This window comes from Cucurbita pepo, chromosome 3 (genome assembly GCF_057944985.1).
Source record: "Cucurbita pepo subsp. pepo isolate OVF chromosome 3, ASM5794498v1, whole genome shotgun sequence".
NCBI classification, from domain to species: domain Eukaryota; kingdom Viridiplantae; phylum Streptophyta; class Magnoliopsida; order Cucurbitales; family Cucurbitaceae; genus Cucurbita; species Cucurbita pepo.
The window spans coordinates 13,417,037-13,440,878 of record NC_141800.1 but is presented as its reverse complement, the minus strand read 5'-3'; the positions used below and the strand labels follow the sequence as shown (position 1 = coordinate 13,440,878).

Below are 23,842 nucleotides of genomic sequence, written 5' to 3'. Positions count from 1 at the left end.
CCCTTTAAATCGTTTTCAATTTCACTTCCCACTCCAAAAGGCACCTCTAATGGCAGCCGAGTCATCATCAAACCACGGCTCTTCCCTCTCCGTCGACGATATATACTTCTCTGCCCTTCACGAACACCAATCCGTCTTCCCAATCTCCGACGAAATCTTCGCCGAAGAGTTACAGCTTCAGGAATCAATCGCTTCCTCCTTATTCACTTCAACAATAATGTCCAATAAACCATCACCCAACCCCGAATCTTCTGGTTCTAAAACCCTATGCACAATCTGCACCGGCACCAAATCCGCCTCCGAAATGTTCACATCCACCGGCTGTTCCCATACATTCTGCGCCGATTGCATCTCTAAACACATAGCCGCAAGGCTCGAGGATTCCATGGCGGTGAAATGCCCAGAGCCAAAATGCGCGGCGGTGCTGGAACCGGAAATGTGCGATTCGTTCGTTCCGAAAGAGGTGTTGGAGAGATGGGGAGATGCTCTGTTGAAGGCAATGCTTCTGAAGTGGAAGATGGTGTACTGTCCATTCAAAGACTGCTCGGCAGGGATGGTGGACGAGGAAGATAGTGAGGCGGTCGAATGCCCTAAATGTTGGAGAATGTTCTGCGCAAAGTGTGGAGTGGGATGGCATGGGGACATGAACTGCACGGAGTTTCAGAGATTGCTTAAGAACGGAGGAGTAGACAGAGAGGAGGTGATGACAATGAAACTAGCGGATGAACGCAAATGGAAGCGATGCCCTCATTGCAAGATATTAGTCGAGAAGATCGAAGGTTGCCTCCATATTACCTGCAGGTTACCGTCCTCCGCCGCCGCCTCCTCCTCCTCCTCCTCCTCCTCCTCCTCCTTGTTCTTCCTGTTCTTGCAAACAGATAAATTAATTTAGTAATTTGATATGAAATTTGTAGGTGCGGATCGGAATTTTGCTACAGCTGTGGAGCTAAGTGGAATGGCCACCATGCATGTCCGCCCCCAGCTTATGAACGTACGGTCTATCGACGTTGACTTGCACCCGCCGGTCCTCCTTAATTAATACAAACCCCTTATGTTTGGTCCCCCTATTTAAGAAAATTATAATTTAGTTATCCCATTAAATAGTTATGAACGATAGTGTTAATATTTGACGTTTTAAAAGAGATTTAAGAATGTTGTTATGGTTAGGATTAAATAGAACAGAGAGTTCTATGTAATAGACGGTTTTTGTTTTGATATAAATGATTATAACTAAAAAAAAAAATTCGAGAACCTTCTTTTCCTCCACCGAGCATTAAGATATATGTTAATTAGAATGGTAGGTTGCCCAAAAATAAAAATAAACTTAATATAGTATAAAGCCTTAATTAAAAAAATTTGTTCTTAATAAAGCCTTTCAAATCACCTAAGGAGGATATTCTAGCAAATGAGGAGGTAGTAGATAACATTTTTTATCTGCTAGATAAATAAGGTCAGAAAAGAATTATATATATATTTTTTTGTCTTTTTGTCCAATTCTTCACTCAGCTTAAATTAGTTAATTTTGAGATTCTAATTAATTATGATATTTAAACTAAGAAGTACGTGGTAGATTTTTTTTTAATAGTTAAAAAATAATATTGTATTATTAAATTTAAATATTTTAAAAATTAGGTTAATAGAACATTTTATATTTATATATATTTGTCTATAAAATATATTATAATTTTTTTTAATATAGATTAATGGAAAAATGAAAATTTTAAAATAACTATTTTTTTTAAGGTCTGCCAGCTCATTCCAAATAATAATAATAATAATAATAATAATAATAATAATAATAATAATAATGGAGAAAAAAAAAAAAAAAAAAAAAAAAAAAGGTGACATAGAAGGCTTCCCATCCGCCTCGTGTGCACATCTTTACTTTGAAACCCAATGAATGAAGGGAGTTGAAATAAAGGGAATAAAGTAATATAATATATTTTAAAAAAAGTATTTAATATATTTAAAAAAAGTATTTAATATATTTAAAAAAGGTATTTACAGCCATTTCCTTTGATCTTTTCTCCCACCCTTTCGGCATGCATTCTGGGAGAGCCACACCTCTCCTTATTTGCTTCCATATATTATTATTATTAATTAAAATTTAAATATTAAAAAATTAAATTTATAAAGAAAATAGACAGAGAGATATATATATATATATATAGATATTAAATTATAAACTTTGAATTTTATGAAATTATATGTATATGTGTTGAAATTATATAAAAGGGAAATTGCATCCGTGTTCCTCCATGTTAAGAGAAGCTTTTGGAGCGGTTGTTAAGAAAAAGGTGCAATCTTCCAAAATATTGGTAAACTACAAAAAAGCCTCGCAAGTTCCAAATTCAGACGTAATGATTTCAGGAGTAGCTCTGTAATTCATGGCGTGCTGTGGGGGCACTTCTGTTTGTTCTCCTTGAACTTCTTCTTCTTCTTCTTCTTCTTCTTCTTCTTCAACTTTTAAACCCATTACTTTTCCTTTTTTCTATCTGGAGGGAGCATTCGTTTTCTGGTTTTCCAGCGAAGAGAAATCCCCAAATTTTTTGGTTTTTTTTTTTCTTCTTTTTTTGTGTTCAATCTGAGGAAAAACGATGTGTGGAGGTGCTATCATTTCTGATTTTATACCGCCGACTCGGTCTGATCGGGTCACAGCCGATCACCTATGGCCGGATTTGAAGAAACCTAAATCAGGGAAACATTCGTCAGTAAAAAAGTCCCTCAGGTCGCAGATCTTCGATGTTGATGATTTTGAGGCTGATTTCCAGGACTTCAAGGACGATTCTGACGCTGATTTTGACGAAGATCACTTCTCGGATGTTAAACCGTTCCTTTTCTCTGCTCCTAATTCCGCCTGCTCTTCCACTCGCGGTAATGGCATGTTTACGGTTTCTTTTTAATAATTTCCCTAGTGGTCGTTCTTGTCTTTGAAGTTTGGGGACAATCCTTTTGAATGTTTAGTAAATTTCATGAATATATGGGTCGATTCTCTCGCTTACTTATTTTTTTGATGCGGTAGAGATTTTTTTTTTTAATGATTCTTCACTGCATGAGAATAAATCATCACCTACCACGAATTTTTGTAATCTTCGGGTGATTATTGTGTTTTCCTTTTCGATTTTCTGCAATAATTGAACTGTTTTCTGCTTTGCATGAACATTCTAAATGTTTGATCGTTTCCTTCATGCAACCGGGAGACTTGAGTGATCTGATTGTAAAAATTAAGAACATTTTTCAAGTGCGAAGAAGTTTAAGTTTTCTTATCTGTAGCAATCACCTTTAAATCAATTTCGAAGCATGTTCTGCAATTGCCTTTCCTTCTTGATCGAACTATTTAGACTTCTGCTTGGTATTGATTTCATTGTTATCTAACTATTGAAGGATCAAGCGCCACAAAACTTGTGGAGTTCAATGGACAAACTGACAAGTCTGCAAGTACTAAGAGGAAGAATAAATTTAGGGGAATAAGGCAACGCCCATGGGGTAAGTGGGCTGCTGAGATCCGAGACCCAACGAAAGGTTCCCGTGTATGGCTTGGTACTTTCAACACTGCAGAAGAAGCTGCAAGAGCATATGATGCGGAGGCACTGAGAATTCGAGGCAAGAAAGCCAAGTTGAATTTCCCTGATGAACCTTTGCATAATACCCAGAAGCGGAAAAACTCGCAGAATGTGAAACATCTCAATATGAACTTGAAAGCAAACCAGGCCAGCGCAAACCAACACCTTAAGTTTTCTAATCATCCAGATCAGAACTACTACAGAACCACTGGTTTTCTGGAAGCAAAACCTCCTACTGACCAACTTGGATACATGGACTCATTCCCTGCTGGTATGGATAGTACTCCATCTGACGAAATGCTCCTGTATTTTAACTCCGATGAGGGAAGCAACTCGATTGGCGGTTCTGATTTTGGATGGAGAGATCAAGGTGTCAAGACTCCAGAAATCTCTTCCGTCTTCTCAGCTACTTTTGAAAGTATCGACTCTCAGTTTACAGAGGACATGAATCCAAGGAAGAAACTGAGGTGTAGTTCAGGGGATGCCATAACTGCTGAAGAAGTAGGTGCTAAGACACTGTCAGAGGAGCTTTCTTCCTTCGAGTCCCAGATGAAGTGTTTTCAGATGCCGTATCTGGAAGGGGAATGGGATGATTCAATAGATGCCTTCCTTGGAGGGGTTGCGACTCAAGATGGTGGAAACCCAGTGGACCTTTGGAGTTTTAATGACCTCCCTTCTGTGGTTGGAGGAATCTTTTAAGCAAAGTTTTCCTTTGCCGGCTGGTTCATTTAAATAAAGCTACATGTTAGTCATTTCGATTCTTCAATCATATCTAAGTCAGTTTCATGGCCCTCTCTACTGGATCTTCTATAATCCCTTCCCAGTTCACTTATATTGTCTAAAATTTGTTGGTGTGATGTTGTTGCTTTGTGCAGGAAGTGGATGTCATCGATGATTGGGACGAAGTTCAAATGGTCAATTGTGTTCGAGGCAATTAGGTCATGTTTATGCTGTAGCTAATGGACTAGGATTATCTAGTTTATTCAGGTAGCAACACCTGAAAACCTTGAACTGGCGATAGCCTGTCGAGTTAAGTCTGTATGAACAATATCTATCGAGTTAAGTCTGTATGAACAATATGTTTATCTGTATTTATGTAGCATAAAACATGGTAGATGTCTTTGCCATTGAGGAGTCTTACATCATGGAATGTCTAGATTCTGATTTGTATGAATTAAAGTCGTCACTAATTTCTCTCTTTTCCAAGCCGATCTTTTTAGGAAGAACATGAACATAGTTTGAGTTTTTTTTTGACTATTTTTGTTGCACTAATATTGAAAATGTGCCGTGTCCATCAATAAATTTAATTGACTTCGGCGGCGGGGTTGGAGTTTTGGTCAATACTCCATAACATATAAAATAAGATAGCCTAAGCATAGGCCATTTATGATGTTCCTGTAGGCTCCTGCCCACATGCAATGGATTTAGTGCTAAAAGCATTGAGCTGAAACTACTGTCTGTAGTAATTTTGTAGTCTCTAATCTTGTAGCCTTTAGCCCATCACTGTCTTATATTATTTTGAAGCTTAGTTTATTATAACCTTGCATGGGATCCAACCGCATTCAATTATGAACTCAAAGGTCGGGTTTCGCTGTGTGGAAAGATCAAATTGGGGAATAGTTGATGATCTTAGTTGAAGTGTGATTGCTTGTTGGTAAAGTTGAGATGTCATATTCAACTTTTAGAAGTATCGAGTTTTTTTTTTTTTTTTTTTTTTTTTGGTACAGTTGTTTCTATCGGAACGATTTTGATCTTTTCATGTTGTTACTCGAAGGAACTAAAGTGACAACATTAGTATCTGAATCACGACCTTTACTGTACTGAGTTCTCTCTAGGAAAGTCTTTATTGAAATCATTAAAGGGAGTTTAGAATGAATCCTGGCCAAACCCAATGTGAATCATGAAAATAGGAACCCCCACCCAACCACACATATACGAGGGAGAATCATGATTCAAATTGACCTTAGCCTTTTGGACTCGCTAACAAAGCAAAAAGATGTTCCCCACAGAGAGAATTGGAGTAAAATAGTGGGGAGAGAGAGGATACACAGAATGAAGCTGTGACTCAAACTCTTCCCAAAAGGCTAGGCAAGGAGGTCGTATTGGCAGAGCAGGCAGAATAGGACTAAGGGACGTAATGCTTATATGGTGGAGAATGACAGGACAATGAATACAAAGTTGAAAATGGACAAATGCTTACTGCACACTACCATGAATCATAAGATAGTAGCTAAAAAACAGAGAAATGAGAAGAGCTGGGCACTGGTGAATGCCCACTACCCACCCCCCCCTACCCAACCACAGTTGACTATGGCCAAACCCACCCACTTAAATGTCCAGAAACACATTTTTGCTCCTCCAGAGCCATGTGGGGCTCTTGTCGCCCTATAATCTCTATAGGGTAGCGATTTGTCAAAGTTCATTGTCTCTTCTTAGGAAAAATTAAACATGTAAAAGGTGAATTTATGTGAAGGTCAAAGTGGTTTCCCTGAAACAAGGATTACAAGCTATGAGCTTTTAGACGTTAAAGTAGCAGAATAACTCAACGTGTTTCTTTTGCAGTCTTTTTTTAACATAATGCCCTTTTCTCAACTTTCACACTTTTTGTTTGTTCACACCTTACTGAACAATATGATTATTAATGCTAAGTGTTGTTTAGGAATGGGGTGTATAAGTTGGCCTCTTTAGATAGTTAAAAATTCAAGTTGTTTTCAAGAGAAAACTCAATGGTTCTTGAAAACAACATACAAATAACTTTCAGTTTCTTCCTCCAGCAAGAATTCATTTAGATCAATTAAAGAATTACAAACTAAGCTGATTCAAAAACACAGATTTCTACACGTCTTCAGCTTGACTTGGAGCACTACTTGATGATTAAGATCTTGTTAAGTTTTTAAGTTGAAAAGACTTGGATCTTGGGACCTTGTAGGAGAAGAAGGGTAATTAAACATCTCAACCTCTTTCCTGAATGGTAATAAGTTAGAAAGTTAGCTTCCTGAATGGCCAATTGATTGGAGATTTGTTTTACCTTGACGAACGTGAATAATTCAACCAGATACATCAAAATTATTGAGGCTTTACCTTCCAAGTTCCAATCATTTCTTTATTCAAACCCAACCGCAGCGACTCGGCTTTTTCTTGGATACGTTCAGTTTGACGTACGCCCCCTGTTCCCTCCCTTTGTTTTTTTTTTTATCAAAACATCACATCAGAACTCTCCAATGGAACTCACTAGTCCCACTTTGGCATTTGCATTGGTTCAAAGAGATATCCATCGTTTTCTTGGTTAAAAAAAAAAAGAAAAAACTTTTAGTGACAGAGAGGAACTGAGCAGTAACAGAGAGCCTTCTGCTGCTACCCATACTTCATATATGATTGTGTGATCGACAGCTTAAGCTTCGTTAGTCTTCAGGGATAGAGGCCATTAATGGATACTCAAAGCACTTCCCATGAGCAGCTAGTTGTGTTGTTTGTGATCTTCTTCTTCACCTTCAGTTCCACATGGTGCTTCATTGAAGTTGAATCCCATCCTCTGCCTGAAAATCATGCTGCTTTCTTCATCTTTGGGGACTCTTTCTTGGATGCTGGCAACAATAATTACATTAACACCACAACTCTCGACCAAGCTAACTTCTGGCCCTACGGCCAAACCCACTTCCGATACCCCACTGGAAGATTTTCCGACGGTCGTTTGGTGTCTGACTTTATAGGTAAGATTTCCCATATATTTGGTTTTAAACCCATCTCTGTTTTATTGTCTTTTGTTTACTGTCTTGGTTTCGATGAATATTTCTCTTTTTCTCTCTATACATTTGGGCCAGGCTCAACTTTTCATGACTTTTGTTCCTCTATCTTCCAGCTGAATTTGCCAAGCTGCCATTGATCCCACCTTTTCTTCAACCGGGGTTTCATCAATATCATAATGGAGTGAACTTTGCTTCGGCTGGAGCAGGTGCTTTATCCGAGACTTTTCATGGGTCGGTAAGAATAACGTACCCCACTTACTCCTCACCGCATCTTTTCCATATTACATAAGCAAGGGAAATTGTCATTAACTCTGCTTTGAGTAATGTTCGAACATAAAACTGACTCATGATTAAACGAAAGTAAACTCAGTTTAATTCATGCTTGAAAATTGAACACATCCAGGGAAATATGGGAGGTTTTAGATTGAAGTTAACAAGGTGAATTTGAAGTGAAGAAGGTTGTTTAACGTTTTTCAGGTGATCGAGCTCAAAGCACAGATTAAGTACTTTAAGGAGGTAGAGACTTGGCTAAAACGGAAGTTGTGGAAAGCAGAAGGTGGGCTGATACTGTCAAAAGCTGTGTATTTGTTCGGTATCGGTACCAACGATTACATGAGCCTCTTCTTAACCAATTCCCCTTTCCTCAAATCCCATTCCATATCTGAATATGTTGAGTTGGTGATTGGTAACTTGACAACTTCCATCAAAGTAAGCTTTTTTGCCATCTTCAAATTTTCTTTCGAACATAGTATTGTCTTGTGATAAGAAATGGTGTTTTTTGTTGGTTCTGACAGCAAGTATACGATAGTGGGGGCAGGAAATTCGGGTTCATGAACTTGCCACCGATGGGCTGCAGTCCAGGGCTGAGAGTAGCCGGAGGAGATGCAGATGGGAGGTGTTTGGAAGAGTTTGGGGCGTATGCAAACGAACACAACCAGAGATTAGTGAAGCTTCTTCAAGACTTGGAGAAGCAGCTCAAGGGGTTCAAATATTCCCTCTACGACTTCAGCAGCAGCCTGAGGCAGAGAATGGAGAATCCATTGAAATATGGTAAAAGTGATAGATAGATAAATAGACTGTTGCTGCATGTTACGCTTTGTTGTGTATAATATGAAGCACCATTGATGCAGGGTTGAAGGAAGGGAGAGAGGCATGCTGCGGGACAGGGAGATTTCGAGGAGTGTTCAGCTGCGGAGGAAGAAGAAGAGTGAAGGAGTTTGAAGCGTGTAGGAACCCAAATGAGTATGTCTTTTGGGATTCTTACCATCTCACTGAAAGCCTCCACAAAGAGCTTGCTCATGAAATGTGGAGTGGTTCTTTCAGTTCCCATTTTTCTCTCAAGGATCTCTTTCAAACCACTTGACAACGCTGTAAGGATTAATCATATCGAATCATTTTTCATGCTTTTTCTTCTCAATTTGCCATTTTCTGATGAAATGAGTAAGTTTCAATCCTTAGATTTGTTAATGGAATATTGGGTTATTGATCCGCTTGGATTGATTGATTGATCTTTGAACTTGTTGATTGGTTTTTGGGAGTCTTATCTTCAAATTCTCTAAGCTCAATCTGATTTTGAGTTTATCATCACAGAGTGTGTTATGATATGACCAATTTATGACATCAAATAGTACACACGACCCAATTTGATTGGTTTAGTTTGTGTCGCCTAATGCACATGGTATAATCTAATTGAACTGATTTATGTTGTTGGATACACATAATGTAATGTAATGTGATTTGATTTGATTTGATTTGCTTCAATCTGGCTTGTTTATGACATAAATGTTAAGTATTGACTGAGAGAAAATATAAGAGGGAAGTGATGTGGTGCACATAAATGATTTTCGTTATTATACTAAATTTATACGTTAGATTTTTTTTTTTTTTTTTTTTTTTTTTTTTTTTTTTTTTTTTTTTAAGTTTAAGGGTATTAATATATTTTCTTTCGGTATTTTTTAATTTTTTTTTATTTAAAGTTTTAGGATATTAATGAAATTTTAAAAGTTTCGATATTTTCTACCCCATAATACTTGATAAGGTGAAGCTTCAACCAAGATATTAAAGGATTGAATCTATCACTCTGTATGTTGTTGAACTAAAAGATCACGAGAACCAATATTTAATGTATGTGTTCATAAGTATCTACTCTAATGAATAAGTTAGTACTGAACCAAAGTGGCATCAAATTGAGCATGACGTAGTAGTGTACTTTTTAATGCAGATATATTCCGTCTATTTATATTAATCCCATATGACTATCTTGGAGTCCATACGAGGACTTCATCGTGTCAATGTGGGGATATCGAAGTAGGTGCCACCACTTGGTTGCTTTCTCGAGGTTCCTTTACTCTTTTGGGTAATACGTTGGGTCCTTGGCTTGACTTTACGAATCCCCAAGACCTCATTTTTCGTTTTTCGAACACGCTTATAACCATTAGACTATTAACCCCATAACAAATGTCCAAATCTCATTTCACAAATTTTATTTTCTCCCTCCTACCTAGAAGGAAAGGAAATAAACTCTATTAGATGATATTTTATCGGGTTTTCTTGACATTCAAATATTCAAAAAATAAAAGAAGGGTGAATTGAAATCTAATATATAATTATAAAAATAAAAGTCTAATTTTGAATTATCACATAGAGTTTTTTAAAATATTTTTAGCAACCTGAGTTATTCAGCAAACATTTATAACTTAATTAAATATTTATTAGTCAAACCGGCATGGAAATTTGCTAACCACCACACTTTCAAAGTTTGTATCTACTTTTGAAAATCTTTATTAATTTTATATTAAATTGTTTATGACAAATTCAATTTTTTTTTTTTAAAATTAATTAGTTTATTAGATATATATTTCTGCAGAAATTCCAAACTTTAATTTTTTATTTAGTAGATTTATGAATAAAAAAAATTAGGACTAAATTTATAATTAGGGAAACTTAAATATTTATTATCTAAAAATATTATAAATCTTTTGTGAAGTTGAATTTTAGACAATGATGTCATAAATATTTTATTCATTAGTCATTGTTGCTAAAAATATTATAATGATTTGTATAAAATGAGTTTTAGTCAAAATGGTTTTACAATACAAAATTAAATTATATATTAGTATTTAACATGTCATTACAAGCCTTCATATTTTACCGTTCATTATTCTAACGTCAATTTATTTTTTTACGAGATCTTTCTTAAAATAATAACAATATAAAATAGAGAGTTTTCTTAGTACAAAAGTGTTCGTCCCATCGAACTTGTCCACTCCATATTCGATTTTTGAGGATAGAAGACTTAGTCCTATCTCAATGTCGTTGCTTGAGGTTGACAAAAGCGAACTTAGACACTACAGGTTTTCTAGTACACAATGACAGGTAATGATACGACGATATTAAAGATTAATAGATATATTATAATCGATTATAAATTTATGGGTTGGGTTTGAATAAGTAATCAAGATGGCAAGTTCATGTTTTCCTTCATCATCTTTCTTAGTCTACTTCATACTCAGTCTTCTCTCTATACACAATTGCAAAGGTCATCCAAACAATGCAGCCTTGTTCATCTTTGGGGATTCCTTGTTTGATGCTGGAAACAACAACTACATCAACACCTCTTTCAAAGCTAATTTCTTGCCATATGGACAATCCTTCTTCAAATTCCCGACCGGGCGGTTTTCGGATGGCCGCCTGATTCCTGATTTCATTGGTATATTACGTCTCCTTTGATAACGATTTCGTTTTTGTGTTATTTTTGTTGACGGTCGAAGTTGGTTTAATTTGCAGCTAAATATGCTAATTTGCCATTAATTCTTCCATATCTTCATCCCATGAACAAAATTTACGTTCATGGAGTGAACTTTGCATCAGCTGGAGCTGGTGCTTTAGCTGACACCCATCAAGGACTTGTAAGTAAAATCTGGTCTTTCTTGTTTCTTAATTACACACTATTTGAAGGAGAGCTCAGCTATATTGTGTGTGTGTGTGTGTTGTTTACAGGTAATTGACCTGAAAACCCAGCTGAGTTACTTCAACAAAGTAACAAAGGTTGTTGAAGGGATAGGCCATCCTGCAGAAGCTAAGGCTTTACTATCCAAAGCTGTCTACTTCTTCAGCATTGGAAGCAACGATTATATTGCTCCTTTTACTACAAATTCCACTCTCTTCCAATCTCATTCTCCACAACAATATGTTGAGTTGGTCATTGGAAACTTAACCACCGTCATCAAAGTAAGTAGTTCAAGCTCACCGCTAGTAGATATTGTCCTCTTTAATCTTACCCCTCCTGAGCTTCCTCTCAAAGTTTTTAAAACGTGTCTGATAGGGAGATGTTTCCATACTCTTTTAAAAAAATTGTTTTGTTCTCTTCCCTAACCGATGTTGGATCTCATAATCCACCCCCTTCGAAGCCCAACATCCTTGCTGGCACACCACTCGTGTCCACTCCCTTCGAGGCTCAACCTCCTCGCAGCACATCTCCCGGTGTCGGCTCTAATACCATTTGTAACAGTTCAAAGGCAACTACTAGCCTATATTGTTCTTTTTGGACTTTCTCTTCTGTGCTTCCTCTCAAAATTTTTAAAACGCATCTATTAGGTAGAGGTTTCCGCACCTTTATAAAAAATGCTTCGTTCTCCTCTGTTTCTCTTCTGTGCTTCCTCTCAAAATTTTTAAAACGCATCTATTAGGTAGAGGTTTCCGCACCCTTATAAAAAATGCTTCGTTCTCCTCTGTAACTGACATGGGATCTCACAATCCACCCATTTTTAGGGCTCAGCGTCTTCATCGACAGTCGTTCCCTTCTCCAATCGATGTGAGATCTCACAATCCACCCCTCTTTAGGGCCCAGCGTCCTCGTTGGCACTCGTTCCCTTCTCAAATTGATGTAGGACTCCCCAATCCACCCCTTCATGGCCCAACATCCTTGCTGGCACACCACTTAGTGTCCTCCCCCTTCGAAGCTCAGCCTCCTCCAATGTTTGACTTTAATACCATTTGTGGGCTCACAGATATTATTCTCTTTAGGTTTTCCCTTTCAAACTTTCCGCCTCAACTAACGTATGTGATCACATGAAACACCTCTAATTCAATCATATATATCAAAAAGAAAAGGATATTTTCTGATATGAATGATTTGTTTGCAGGGAATCCACAAGAACGGAGGAAGAAAGTTTGCATTTTTAGGCGTTGGAGATATCGGGTGTTTGCCCCTAGTGAAGGCAGTATTATTACAAGGCAAAGATGAATGCTTTGAAAACATTACACAACTTGTAACAATGCATAACAAACACCTTTACGAAACCCTCCAACATCTTGAAAAGGAGCTTGAAGGATTTGTTTACTCCTATGCCGATTTATACACTTCAGCCAACCAAATATCAAACAACCCATCTAAATATGGTAAGTACAATCATGCATCTCAGCGTGAATACATTGTCTAGTGTTTCAATGAACTTACTGAAAGTTCATCTGTTTGGCAAGGTTTCAAGGAGGGGAAAGCGGCATGTTGTGGAAGTGGACCATTCAGAGGGTTCTTTAGCTGTGGGGGAAGGGATGGTGAAGAGTATGAGTTGTGTAGTAACCCCAATGAGTATCTATTCTATGATTCTGCCCATCTCACTCAAAAGGCGAGCCAATTAGTTGCTGAGTGGGTATGGAATGGGAGCTCCGACAGCATCAAGCCTCACAATCTTAAAGCTTTGTTTAATGTTTAAGTTGGTGGTGATCCATTGAGGGTGTTCCTAACACATGTTTGGTAATGCAATAAGTGGGCACCAATGGTAGTGTGCTTAATTTTACCAAAATAAGGATTTTAAGTTGTGTCTTCCTTTGAAGAACGTAAGGTTCATCATGTACATGTGGTGAAATATTTATGAATTTTGATACTCAAAAGCCATAAAACTGAATAAAGGTTTATACGTTTTGTTTCTTATATTCAAAAGCCATATAATTTAGTTTTATATTCAAAAGCATATAATTGAATATGATTGGAAAGAGGAGTTGAGCCATTCATCAAGAAATTGTAAGTAATGTGTTTGGGCTAATTTTGGATTTAATTATATATTCTTTTTAAATGTAGATTGAAACTCTACGGCTTTGATGAATGAACCAAATTGATTAGAGTTTTGTATGAAAAGTGATGAAGATGTAAAGAAATTAGAAAGAATTTCAAAATATGATCAAATTCTGGAAAATTGCGTCGGGCAGGTGCAGGAGTCAAACAGGAAAGGACACACGTTAAGCAGCGAGAGGTGAAGTGTGAGTAGCTCAGCGTATGATATGTGTCACACAATGGGTGGAGTAATGCGTCTACGTACTATGGTGACATGCATCACCTTACCCGATTCGTCCCAAAACTGCAACCTGCACTTGATGTTTTCAACCTGAAATCACGACTTGAATAGCCTATCTCTTATCTAACTCAATATGAACGCACTTATTCATGAGCTTTTCATCCTCATAGTGGAAGCATAGGGAACCACTTTAATTTTTATTAAGAATTTAAATAAAACAATCAAATATGATAGCAAGAAAAATGATATGTGCCACAATCTTTGCTCGTGATGCCGCCGTCATTCGTACATGTGCGCTTTGTCTCCACCTGAAAAATGATATGGCACACAGCTTTAGTATTTCAAAGAATACTCAGTAAGTAACCTCACTACAAGGGGTCACGTAAATACAAACACATGCAAAATTAAGATGAAGTCGCATATGATCTGTCACGGCCCAAAATTTGAATCTCAAAATCAAGGGCTGGACCAACAGACTATGCAACGAAATCATGTAAAATCAAATAGACAAGACGAAATTACAAAAAAAAAAAAAAAAAAAAAACTTTAGCAATTATGTAGAAAGTTTGAAATCCAAAACAAGGTGTTCAATTAGTTTATGAGTTCTATGAAAAGTATGTAAATGGTTTACAAAACAATGCATGACAGATCTAAACAAAAATATGCATAGACTCCAAGACGCCTCAGGACACTCCTCTGTGGCATTAAGATTCAGCACGCATTCCCACCTCGAACCATGACATCACTCACCTGAAAAAAAAAAAAGAAAGTAGAAAGGAATGAGTATAAAAATACTCGGTAAGCAACCTACTTGTCGGCTCTTTTCGCATCCTTATCTTGGTAGGTATCCACGGTCTTTCTCGGGTTTCTAAGGAGAGTGATCTAAGCTGCAACTCTCTTTTCTATATCTTAGGAGGCTTGCCCATCTTATGCAGTGAAATGATCAGTGTCCTGAGGTGAGACACGACCTCATAAGTAAATCTGAGGGGGTCGTATGGCTGGATCTGAATACGTGACTCTCTCTGAACATCATACGTGGAGGTTAGCTGACGACCCTCACACGAGACCATACATCCGCTAAATTCGGGGTGCGACCCCCTATGTGCCGGTCAGCTACTGAGTCGTCCTACGTGGCTCCACGTCCCCCGGTCAGGGACGGGTTTCTACGGCCAGGAGTCCTGTTCAGAAGACCCCTTAGCTATCACCACTAGGTCTGGGCACCTGTCACACTTTCCTATCCGGATCTGCCAAGCTCAACGATCTCCGTACCGGAGCTCTGTCTCGACGGTACGGTATCGGAGCAGAGAGGGGAAGTGGAGGTTCTGATGACACTATCCACACTGCTCAACTCTAGTGGGCTACCTACAGTTACCATGCTGACCTACTATTCTTTCTAGAGCGGAACTTGGTGGCTTAGACTTGGATTCATGCATCTCTAGGATTCTCATGCCTGGTCTCACAAACCTATCGGGTTTGGAATTCTGGGCTCTGGACCTGTCAGTAATCATTTCGCGGGTCTATATGCATGGTGTTCTAGAGGTCTCCCATTCTAGGATCTCGTCTAGCTTACTTAGTCACAAGCACCCTAATCCACGCTCATAATTCCTTCCTATTCAACAAGAAAGATAACACAAGCAATCATCATGCATAAGAGTTCACACGCAACAGTTCATGCAATATTAACAAACATGCTCAATGGGAAGATAACGTCCATCCTTACCCAGAGCGCAGATTTCACAAGTTTCCCATCCTCCTCATGCATACATACTTTATGAGAATCTCAATCAAAACAGATTTATTAAACATTTCAGATCTACCTTTCCTTAATCATTTCATTTTTGCAGTTTCCATTCAAATATGCTAGGTCCGGCTAGCTAAGTTTATGGGTGGTAGCATGCATGCTCGTTCCTAGCGGTTCCTATAAGTACTGCTCATGGGAATCCAAATGGCTACTTACATGGTTGACGCATGCCCTTCCCGAGTTTGAGTTTTCTTGACGGAAAAGATTCCAAAAATTCTAGAATTTTCTAGACAGGTCCTAATTCACATAATAATAGGGTCAGTATCAAAATCGGGTCGGAAAACAAGCAAACAGAGACCGAACGGAAAGAAAAACAGTGACTCACGCGCCTACACACGCCCTAGAGGTTTCTACGCGCTGATCCTACGCGCGCGTGCCCACACGCGGCTTCCCGAGCAGTCGCAGGTCAGAGGCGCCAAGTCGGGGCAATTTAAGGACGGAGCAGTTCGCGTGCGATGCCGGGTCGGGCCGGCCCAGATCCACTTGCCTGACACGTGTCCACTGCCGGGTGAGGACGCGCCTCACCAATCGGTGATCGCCATGTGTCGATCACTGGTTCTGCCACGCTCCTTCGTACGCTGGCCGACGTGTGGCGTCTCCTCCCTCTCTCCTGAATGTTTTCAATTTTTCCAATGTTAGCCTCTTTTACGTTTCGATCTATTTTCTTCAGATTTTTTTATCTTCCAATCCGTAATTCGATTCAAGAAATTTTCTTCACGAACCTTGTAGATCTCCTATTCTACTCCTTCAAAACAATTTTCTTATATTTTTCTGATAATCACAGATCTTAACATTTGAGTTTGAATGGGGAAAACACGAGTTCTTACCGAAAATCACGTTTTCTTGAAACTCCGATTCGAACGCCAATCTTGGCCACCTTCACTCCAGAACTTAACCAAATAACGCTGTTGAGGGTAAGAATCCAAGGATCAACACAAAACATCGCTAACACACGAAAACCTTGATGACTTCTCGATCTAGACATTCGTGGACTAACCTGAAGTTCTTGGACGTTTTGACGAAATAGGAAGGTGCAATTCGTGAGAGCACCTCACCTCGAACTGTTGATGGTTTAGATTGGGGACTTGGATCTCTGGCGTCGGTTCTGATCCAATCTCCTCCTCCCACCTCAAAAACCCTAATCTTCTTTCCCTCTTCTTTTTCCTCTTTCTCTCCCCTCTTCTTTCCCTTTTCAGATTATGACCCAATCAAATCAGACCCCTCAAGTAATAATAGAGCAAAATGACTAGTTTGCCTCTATTTTGACCTTGAATTTTTTTTTATAAAAAAACTCGGGCGCTACAATCCTCCCCCACCTTAGGAACTTTTGTCCTCGAAAGTTGATCTTCCCCAGAAGAGTTCGGGGTAAGATCTCCTCATGTCATCCTCACATTCCCACGTGGCCTCGTTGTCTCGATGGTTTTTCCATAAAACCTTGACTAAGGGAATCTCCCTTCTTCGTAGTCTCCTCACATCGCGTGCCATTATCCCTATGGGTTTCTCCTCATATGATAGGTCCTTCCGGATGGGAAGCGTTCTGTGATCAATGATGTGAGTGGGATCTAGATTGTATTTTCTTAGCACCGATACATGGAATACGCTGTGCACTGCGGCGAGTGTGGGTGGCAATGCTAGTCTATAGGCCACGGGCCCTATCCTTTCTAGGATTTCAAAGGGTCCCATGAATCTCGGGCTCAGCTTGCCCTTCTTCCCAAACCTCAACACTCCTCTCATGGGGGTCACTTTCAGGAAGACATGATCACCCACTACAAACTCGAGGACTTTTCTATGAGAATCTGCATAACTCTTTTGCCAACTTTGTGCAAAGGGTATCCTCTGTTTGATTTTCTGTACCGCTGCGTTGGTAGTCTATACCAACTCCAGTCCCAACAACTGTTTCTTGCCTACCTCCTCCCAAAATATAGGGGTTCTGCACCTCCGCCCATATAGAGCTTCGAATGGTGCCATCTGAATGGTTGCCTAGTAACTATTGCTATAGGCAAACTCCATAAGGGCCAGATGCTCATCCCAGCAACCTGCAAAGTCTATCACACATGCCCTCAACATATCCTCTAGGGTCTGATTAAGCCTCTCGGTTTGCCCATCGGTTTGAGAATGGAAAGCTGTATTGAACTTGAGTTGGGTTCCCAACGCCTTCTGTAACCCTTTCCAGAAGTTAGAAGTAAACTTAGCATCCTTATCAGACATAATGGTCTCTAGCACGCCATGTAGGCGGACTATCTCCTTGACATACAACTGAGCCCAGTGGTCCACTCGGTAAGTAGCTCTGTCGGGTATAAAGTAGGCTGCCTTAGTCAATCTGTCCACAATGACCCAGATGACATTAGAGCCTCGTCGAGTTTTTGGTAGGCCCGCGTTGAAATCCATGCTTATTTCCTCCCATTTCCAATGTGGGATATTCAACAGTTGCAACAGCCCTGCTGGTTGCTGTCTCGGGGCCTTTACCTGCTGACAGGTCAAACACCGACTCACATACTCAACTACATCCTTCTTCATTCCCGGCCACCAATAACTACACTTCAAATCCTGATACATCTTAGTACTACCAGGGTGGAACGCGTAGGACGTGTTGTGTTCCTCAGTCATGATTTCTTGTAGGATCTTCTCATCTCGAGGTACGCATAATCGATCCTGCCACATCAAACCCTCTTCAGAAGAAACTGAATATCCCTCTGGTCTCTTAGTTTCTTGCTGACCCCAAATCCTACTGTGGTGCGTATCAATTCTCTGAGCTTCAATGATACGTCTCTTGAGGGTGGGTTGGACTGAAAGTTGCGCTAGTTGAGCAGTGATGCCTCTAACCAAGACTTCTATTCCAGCCCTCTATATCTCATCTTGTAGATACTTCTGCCTCATGATCAGGGCAGATGTGTGGGCTGTCTTTCTGCTCAAGGTATCTGCCACTACATTAGCTTTTCTTGGGTGATAAAGTATTTCAATGTCATGGTCCTTAACTAGGTCTAACCACCTCCGCTATCTCATGTTGAGTTCTTTTTGTGTAAACAAATGCTTGAGGCTCTTATGGTCCGTGTACACTTGAACTCTCTCTCCATACAGGTAGTGACACCAGGTTTTCAATGCATATACCACGGCTGCTAGTTCTAGATCGTGGGTGGGGTAGTTGCACTCATACTTTTTCAGCTGTCTAGAGCCGTAGGCTATCACCTTGCTCTTTTGCATGAGTACACAACCTAGCCCTTTTCCTGAAGCGTCGCTGTAAACCACAAGTCCACTTGATCCATCGGGCACTGTAAGTACAGGCACAGTGACCAACCTCTTTCTCAGTTCTAGAAAACTCTGTTCACACTCTTGTGTCCAGATAAAAGGTCTCCCATTCTTGGTTAACTGTGTCAAAGCTGCAGATATTTTAGAGAAATCTTGTACAAACCTTCTATAATAGCCTGCTAAACCCAGAAAACTCCTTACTTCAGCGACCATGGTTGGTCTAGGCCATTTCAAGACTGCTTCGATCTTAGCAGGATCCATAGTACCCCCTGACTGGATACCATGTGTCCAAGAAAAGCCACTTCCTGAAGCCAAAATTCGCACTTCGAAAATTTGGCATACAACTGATGGGTTCTCAGTAGAGTTAAGACTCTCCTCAGGTGTTCCTCGTGCTCCATTTCAGACTTAGAATACACCAAGATGTCGTCAATGAACACAATCACGAGGTGTCTAAGAATTCCTTAAACACTCGGTTCATCAACTCCATAAACACTGCAGGAGCGTTGGTTAATCCAAAAGACATGACTATGAACTCATAATGTCCATAGTGGCTTCTAAAAGCTTTTTTAGGTATGTCTTCCTCTCTGATTCTCATCTGGTGATATCCTGATCGCAGATTGATCTTAGAGAACACCGTTGCACCCTACAATTGGTCAAAAAGGTCGTCTATCCTTGGGAGAGGGTATTTATTCTTGATTGTGACCTTGTTTAACTCTCTATAATCTATATATAATCGCATAGTTCTATCTTTCTTCTTAAAAAATAGCACAGGGGCTCCCTAAGGTGAGACGCTAGGCCGTATGAATCCCTTGTCCAGAAGTTCTTGTAACTATACCTTTAGCTCCTTGAGCTCAGCAGGTGCCATTCTATATGGCGCTTTGGATATCGGTGTTGTCCCTGGCTCGAGGTCAATAACAAAATCTACCTCTGAATAGGGGCAGCCCTGGGAGCTCTTCTGGAAAAACATCCTCAAATTCTCCAACCACAGGAACAGAGGATACCTTTAGACTAGACTCACTGACTTTCGTTACACTAGCCAGAATTGCCTAGGCTCCCTGATTCAACATCTTTCTAACCTTCAACATTGTGATGACCCTAGGGGTACTTCTAGATATATTCCCTTAGAATTCAAAGTTTTCTCCCATCAGGGGCCTAAAGGTTACCTTTCTTGCTTCGCAATCGATGAGGGCACGATTCTCGCCCAACCAATCCATCCCTAAGAACACATCGAAGTCTTGCATACACAGAACAATCAGGGATGCTACAAGTTTTCGCCCTGCAACTATCACCTCTAACCCTATGGGTAGGAGTCAGGTATTTATTTGCTTTATTTGTTGGTGTAGAAACAGTAAGGGGAAACTCTAGGAGTTCTAGTTCTAAGTTTGCAGATTTCACAAACCCCTTAGAAATAAAAGAGTGGGTAGCACCAAAATCAATTAATGTAAATGCTAGGTGATCAAAGATAGGCAGTGTACCTATCACCACTATGTCAGTCTCTTATGCCTTCCTAGTCATGATAGCGTGGGCCACAGCTCGGGTATGCTGTGTGGCTCCCCGGCCTATCTGATTCTGTCCCATTAATCTGTTTCCCTCATGGTTTCTCTTATGAGGACAGTTTGCTATGCGATGGTCTGGCTTGTCACAACCAAAGTATCCTATTGTTCCAGCAAAAAACTCTCCCTCGTGATATCTCTTACAGTTAGGGCATTCAGGTCTGTTATGCTTTGGGGCTCTACCCCGACGTTCAGATCGCCCTCGAGGCTGTCTGTCATATCTAAAGGAATTTCTGTTAGGCCTTCTTTGTTGGCCAAAGGTATCCTGAGTGGTCACTATTGGCACATTTTGCTTTGCCATCTGCCGTGGCATATCCATCAGTGTTGTCACTCTCAAGGCTACAGCATAATCTGATGATGCTTGTACCATAACTGGACCCTGAAGCTCTATCCGGAGACCAGCGATAAAACGATCAATTTTCATCTTCTCATTACTGACATACTCAGGGCAGAACCTTGCCAGTTTATTAAACTCAAAATCATAATCCTAAACAGTTTTGTCCCCCTGTTTCAGTTCTAGGAATGCTGTCTGACACTTGTGTCGGGCAACTACTGGTAATATTTATACAAGTAGGCTGCCTTGAACTGATTCCAAGGAATATAACCGCCCTCTGGTGTAATAGTCCTCTGTGCACCTTTCCACCAAAAATGGGCTTCACCCTTCAACATGTAAGTCCCACAATCAACTTGATATTCTGGTGGACATTTCATGGACATAAAGGCTGTCTCTACAGCCTCCAACCAGACCTCAGCTGCAACTGGGTCCATCTTACCCCCGTCAAAAGTGGGCGGTTTATACCTCCGAAAGTCGTTCAAATAACGGGACTCCATAGAAGTACCCGAATCTCTCGTCCCTTGCATAGTGGCCTGATTGGTCACTAGTGTCTGCATTAACTGAGCCATCTGTGCCTGAGTTTCCATGGTGGACCTCATGAAAGTCTGAAACTCATCCCTTGCAACGGTCGTCATTGACTGAGCAGGCACCACAGGAATCGGTGCTGGTGCTGGTGGAGCTTCTTCAGGTACCTGATTCTGAGGAGCGATCTCTAGAATAACTCGAGGCTCGACCTTCCTTCGGCCTCTCCTCGGCACGGGTGCCGGTGGCGGCGTCTGTTCCTCATCCGAGGTCAGTTCTGGGTCCTCCTACAGAGGTGGGTGCTGCTCCACCAAAAGAAAATTTGGGTCCTCTTTGACCCTTCTCCTGCCCCTCCTAGGGCTAGGCCCAAGATAATCTCCTCTTCTCTTAGGCGTCATTATCTGTCAACGGACGGGGAGTGAGAGTCAATACTGCGTTCTCATTGTGCCTAATTCAAAAGAAGCACATCCTTATTATTTTTAATCCTCATTTTAGATCTCATAACATATAACTCAAGTCTTCCTACTTCCCAATTATCAGAGAAATTACCAGGTCACGACAGAGCATGTCGAAACATAAGCCACAGAGATACTAGACTCTACAACCTAATGTCTACAGGACCTAAAACAATGCTCTGATACCAAACTATCACAACCCAAAATTTGAATCTCGAAATCAAGGGCTGGACCAACAGACTATGCAACAAAATCATGTAAAAACAAATAGACAAGACGAAATTACAAAAAAAAAAAAAAAAAAAAAAAAAAAAAAAAAAAAAAAAAAAAAAAACTTTAGCAATTATGTAGAAAGTTTGAAATCCAAAACAAGGTGTTCAAGTAGTTTATGAGTTCTATGAAAAGTATGTAAATGGTTTACAAAACAATGCATGACAGATCTAAACAAAAATATGCACAGACTCCTAGACGCCCTGGGACACTCTTCTGTGGCATTGAGATTCATCACGCATTCCCGCCTCGAACCACGGCATCACTCACCTGAAGAAAAAAAAAAGTAGAAAGGAATGAGTATAAAAATACTCAGTAAGCAGCCTACTTGTCGGCTCTTTTCGCATTCTTATCTTGGTAGGTATCCACGGTCTTTCTCGGGTTTCTAAGGAGAGTGATCTAAGCTGCAACTCTCTTTTCTGTATCTTAGGAGGCTTGCCCATCTTATGCAGTGAAATTATTAGTGTCTTGAGGTGAGGCGCGACCTCATAAGTAAATCTGAGGGGGTCGTATGGCTGGATCTGAATACGTGACATTCTCTGAACATCATCCGTGGAGGTTAGCTAACAACCCTCACATGAGACCATACATCCACTAAATTCGAGGTGCGACCCCCTGTGTGCCGGTCAGCTACTGAGTCGTCCTATGTGGCTCCACGTCTCCCGCTCAGGGACGGGTTTCTACGGCCAGGAGTCCTGTTCAGAAGACCCCTCAGCTATCACCACTAGGTCTGGGCACCTGTCACACTTCCCTATCCGGATCTATCAAGCTCAACGATCTCCGTACCGGAGCTCTGTCTTGACGATACGGTATTGGAGCAGAGAGGGAAGTGGAGGTTCTGATGACACTATCCACACTGCTCAACTCTAGTGGGCTACCTACAGTTACCGAGGTGACCTACTATTCTTTCTAGGGTGGAACTTGGTGGCTTAGACTTGGATTTATGCATCTCTAGGATTCTCGTGCCTTGTCTCACAAACCTATCGGGTTTGGAATTCTGGGCTCTCGACCTGCCAGTAATCATTTTGCGGGTCTATATGCACAGTGTTCTAGAGGTCTCCCATTCTAGGATCTCGTCTAGCTTACTTAGTCACAAGCACCTTAATCCACGCTCATAATTCCTTCCTATTCAACAAGAAAGATAACACAAGCAATCATCATGCATAAGAGTTCACACGCAACAGTTCATACAATATTAACAAACATGCTCAACGGGAAGGTAACGTCCATCCTCACTCGGAGCGCAGATTTCACAAGTTTCCCATCCTCCTCATGCATACATACTTTATCAGAATCTCAATCAAAACAGATTTAATAAACATTTCATATCTAGCTTTCCTTAATTATTTCATTTTTTCAGTTTCCATTCAAATATGCTAGGTCCGGCTAGCTAAGTTTATGGGTGGTAGCATGCATGCTCGTTCCTAGCGGTTCCTATAAGTACTGCTCATGGGAATCCAAATGGTTACTTACATGGTTGACCGTGCCTTTTCGAGTTCGAGTTTTCTTGACGGAAAAGATTCCAAAAATTCTAGAATTTCCTAGACAGGTCCTAATTCACATAATAATAGGGTCAGTATCAAAATCAGGTCGGAAAACAAGCAAACAGAGACCGAACGGAAAGAAAAACAGTGACTCACGCGCCTACACGCTCCCTAGAGGTTTCTACGCGTGCGTGCCCACACTCGGCTTCCCGAGCAGTCGCAGGTCAGAGGCGCCAGGTCGGGGCGATTTACGGACGGAGCGGTTCGCGTGCGATGCCGGGTCGGGCCGGCCTGGATCCGCGTGCCTGACGCGTGTCCGTTGTCGGGTGAGGACACGCCTCACCAGTCGGTTTTCGCCATGTGTCTTTCACCGGTTTCGATGGTCTCCTCCGTACGCTGGCCGACGCGTGGCGGCGTCTCCTCCCTCTCTCCTGCGTGTTTTCAATTTTTTCAATATTAGTCTCTTTTACGTTTTGATCTATTTTCTTCCGATTTTTTTATCTTCCAATCCGTATTCCGATTCAAGAAATTTTCTTCACGAACCTTTTTAGATCTCCTATTCTACTCCTTCAGAA

At 40.4% G+C, this 23,842-nt stretch overlaps 4 protein-coding genes across 6 annotated transcripts; all 4 read left to right on the top strand.

Moving 5' to 3' along the window:
- The first annotated feature begins 49 nt into the window (after positions 1-49).
- LOC111790679 (RING/U-box superfamily protein) lies at positions 50-1,088 on the top strand. The gene is made up of 2 exons (XM_023671688.2): positions 50-801; positions 915-1,088. The coding sequence occupies exons 1-2, from the start codon at positions 50-52 to the stop codon at positions 1,009-1,011; spliced, it is 849 nt and encodes a 282-aa protein (XP_023527456.2). The 3' UTR covers positions 1,012-1,088.
- A 1,158-nt stretch (positions 1,089-2,246) lies between these two features.
- Positions 2,247-4,762, top strand: LOC111790826 (ethylene-responsive transcription factor RAP2-12). 2 transcript variants are annotated; one of them, XR_002814569.2, is made up of 3 exons: positions 2,247-2,874; positions 3,385-4,339; positions 4,439-4,762. XR_002814569.2 is itself a non-coding variant. In XM_023671911.2 (3 exons), the coding sequence occupies exons 1-2, from the start codon at positions 2,598-2,600 to the stop codon at positions 4,260-4,262; spliced, it is 1,155 nt and encodes a 384-aa protein (XP_023527679.2). In that variant the 5' UTR covers positions 2,247-2,597; the 3' UTR covers positions 4,263-4,307; positions 4,439-4,762. The 2 variants fall into 2 exon arrangements, 1 of the variants encoding a protein (XP_023527679.2); XM_023671911.2 differs by having other exon boundaries at positions 3,385-4,307.
- A 1,973-nt stretch (positions 4,763-6,735) lies between these two features.
- Positions 6,736-8,817, top strand: LOC111790827 (GDSL esterase/lipase 5). 2 transcript variants are annotated; one of them, XM_087122490.1, is made up of 5 exons: positions 6,736-7,273; positions 7,423-7,544; positions 7,787-8,017; positions 8,118-8,359; positions 8,440-8,726. In XM_087122490.1, exons 1-5 carry the CDS (start codon positions 6,991-6,993, stop codon positions 8,528-8,530), a joined length of 969 nt encoding a protein of 322 aa, XP_086978616.1. In that variant the 5' UTR covers positions 6,736-6,990; the 3' UTR covers positions 8,531-8,726. The 2 variants fall into 2 exon arrangements, with proteins under 2 accessions (XP_086978616.1, XP_023527680.2); XM_023671912.2 differs by having other exon boundaries at positions 6,777-7,273; positions 8,104-8,359; positions 8,440-8,817.
- A 1,951-nt stretch (positions 8,818-10,768) lies between these two features.
- LOC111791821 (GDSL esterase/lipase 2-like) lies at positions 10,769-13,222 on the top strand. The gene is made up of 5 exons (XM_023673303.2): positions 10,769-11,018; positions 11,096-11,217; positions 11,309-11,539; positions 12,454-12,709; positions 12,791-13,222. The coding sequence occupies exons 1-5, from the start codon at positions 10,769-10,771 to the stop codon at positions 13,021-13,023; spliced, it is 1,092 nt and encodes a 363-aa protein (XP_023529071.2). The 3' UTR covers positions 13,024-13,222.
- The last annotated feature ends 10,620 nt before the right edge of the window (positions 13,223-23,842 follow it).

What these genes read in the sequence shown, in the direction of transcription:
- LOC111790679 (XM_023671688.2), top strand. Translation starts at nt 50, where the DNA reads ATGGCAGCCGAGTCATCATCAAACCACGGCTCTTCCCTCTCCGTCGAC. An exon ending in TGCCTCCATATTACCTGCAG is followed by an intron (nt 802 to 914) that starts GTTACCGTCCTC and finishes TGAAATTTGTAG; the next exon opens with GTGCGGATCGGAATTTTGCT.
- LOC111790826 (XM_023671911.2), top strand. Translation starts at nt 2,598, where the DNA reads ATGTGTGGAGGTGCTATCATTTCTGATTTTATACCGCCGACTCGGTCT. An exon ending in CGCCTGCTCTTCCACTCGCG is followed by an intron (nt 2,875 to 3,384) that starts GTAATGGCATGT and finishes TAACTATTGAAG; the next exon opens with GATCAAGCGCCACAAAACTT.
- LOC111790827 (XM_023671912.2), top strand. Translation starts at nt 6,991, where the DNA reads ATGGATACTCAAAGCACTTCCCATGAGCAGCTAGTTGTGTTGTTTGTG. An exon ending in ACTTGACAACTTCCATCAAA is followed by an intron (nt 8,018 to 8,103) that starts GTAAGCTTTTTT and finishes TGGTTCTGACAG; the next exon opens with CAAGTATACGATAGTGGGGG. An exon ending in GGAGAATCCATTGAAATATG is followed by an intron (nt 8,360 to 8,439) that starts GTAAAAGTGATA and finishes CCATTGATGCAG; the next exon opens with GGTTGAAGGAAGGGAGAGAG.
- LOC111791821 (XM_023673303.2), top strand. Translation starts at nt 10,769, where the DNA reads ATGGCAAGTTCATGTTTTCCTTCATCATCTTTCTTAGTCTACTTCATA. An exon ending in ACTTAACCACCGTCATCAAA is followed by an intron (nt 11,540 to 12,453) that starts GTAAGTAGTTCA and finishes ATTTGTTTGCAG; the next exon opens with GGAATCCACAAGAACGGAGG. An exon ending in AAACAACCCATCTAAATATG is followed by an intron (nt 12,710 to 12,790) that starts GTAAGTACAATC and finishes CTGTTTGGCAAG; the next exon opens with GTTTCAAGGAGGGGAAAGCG.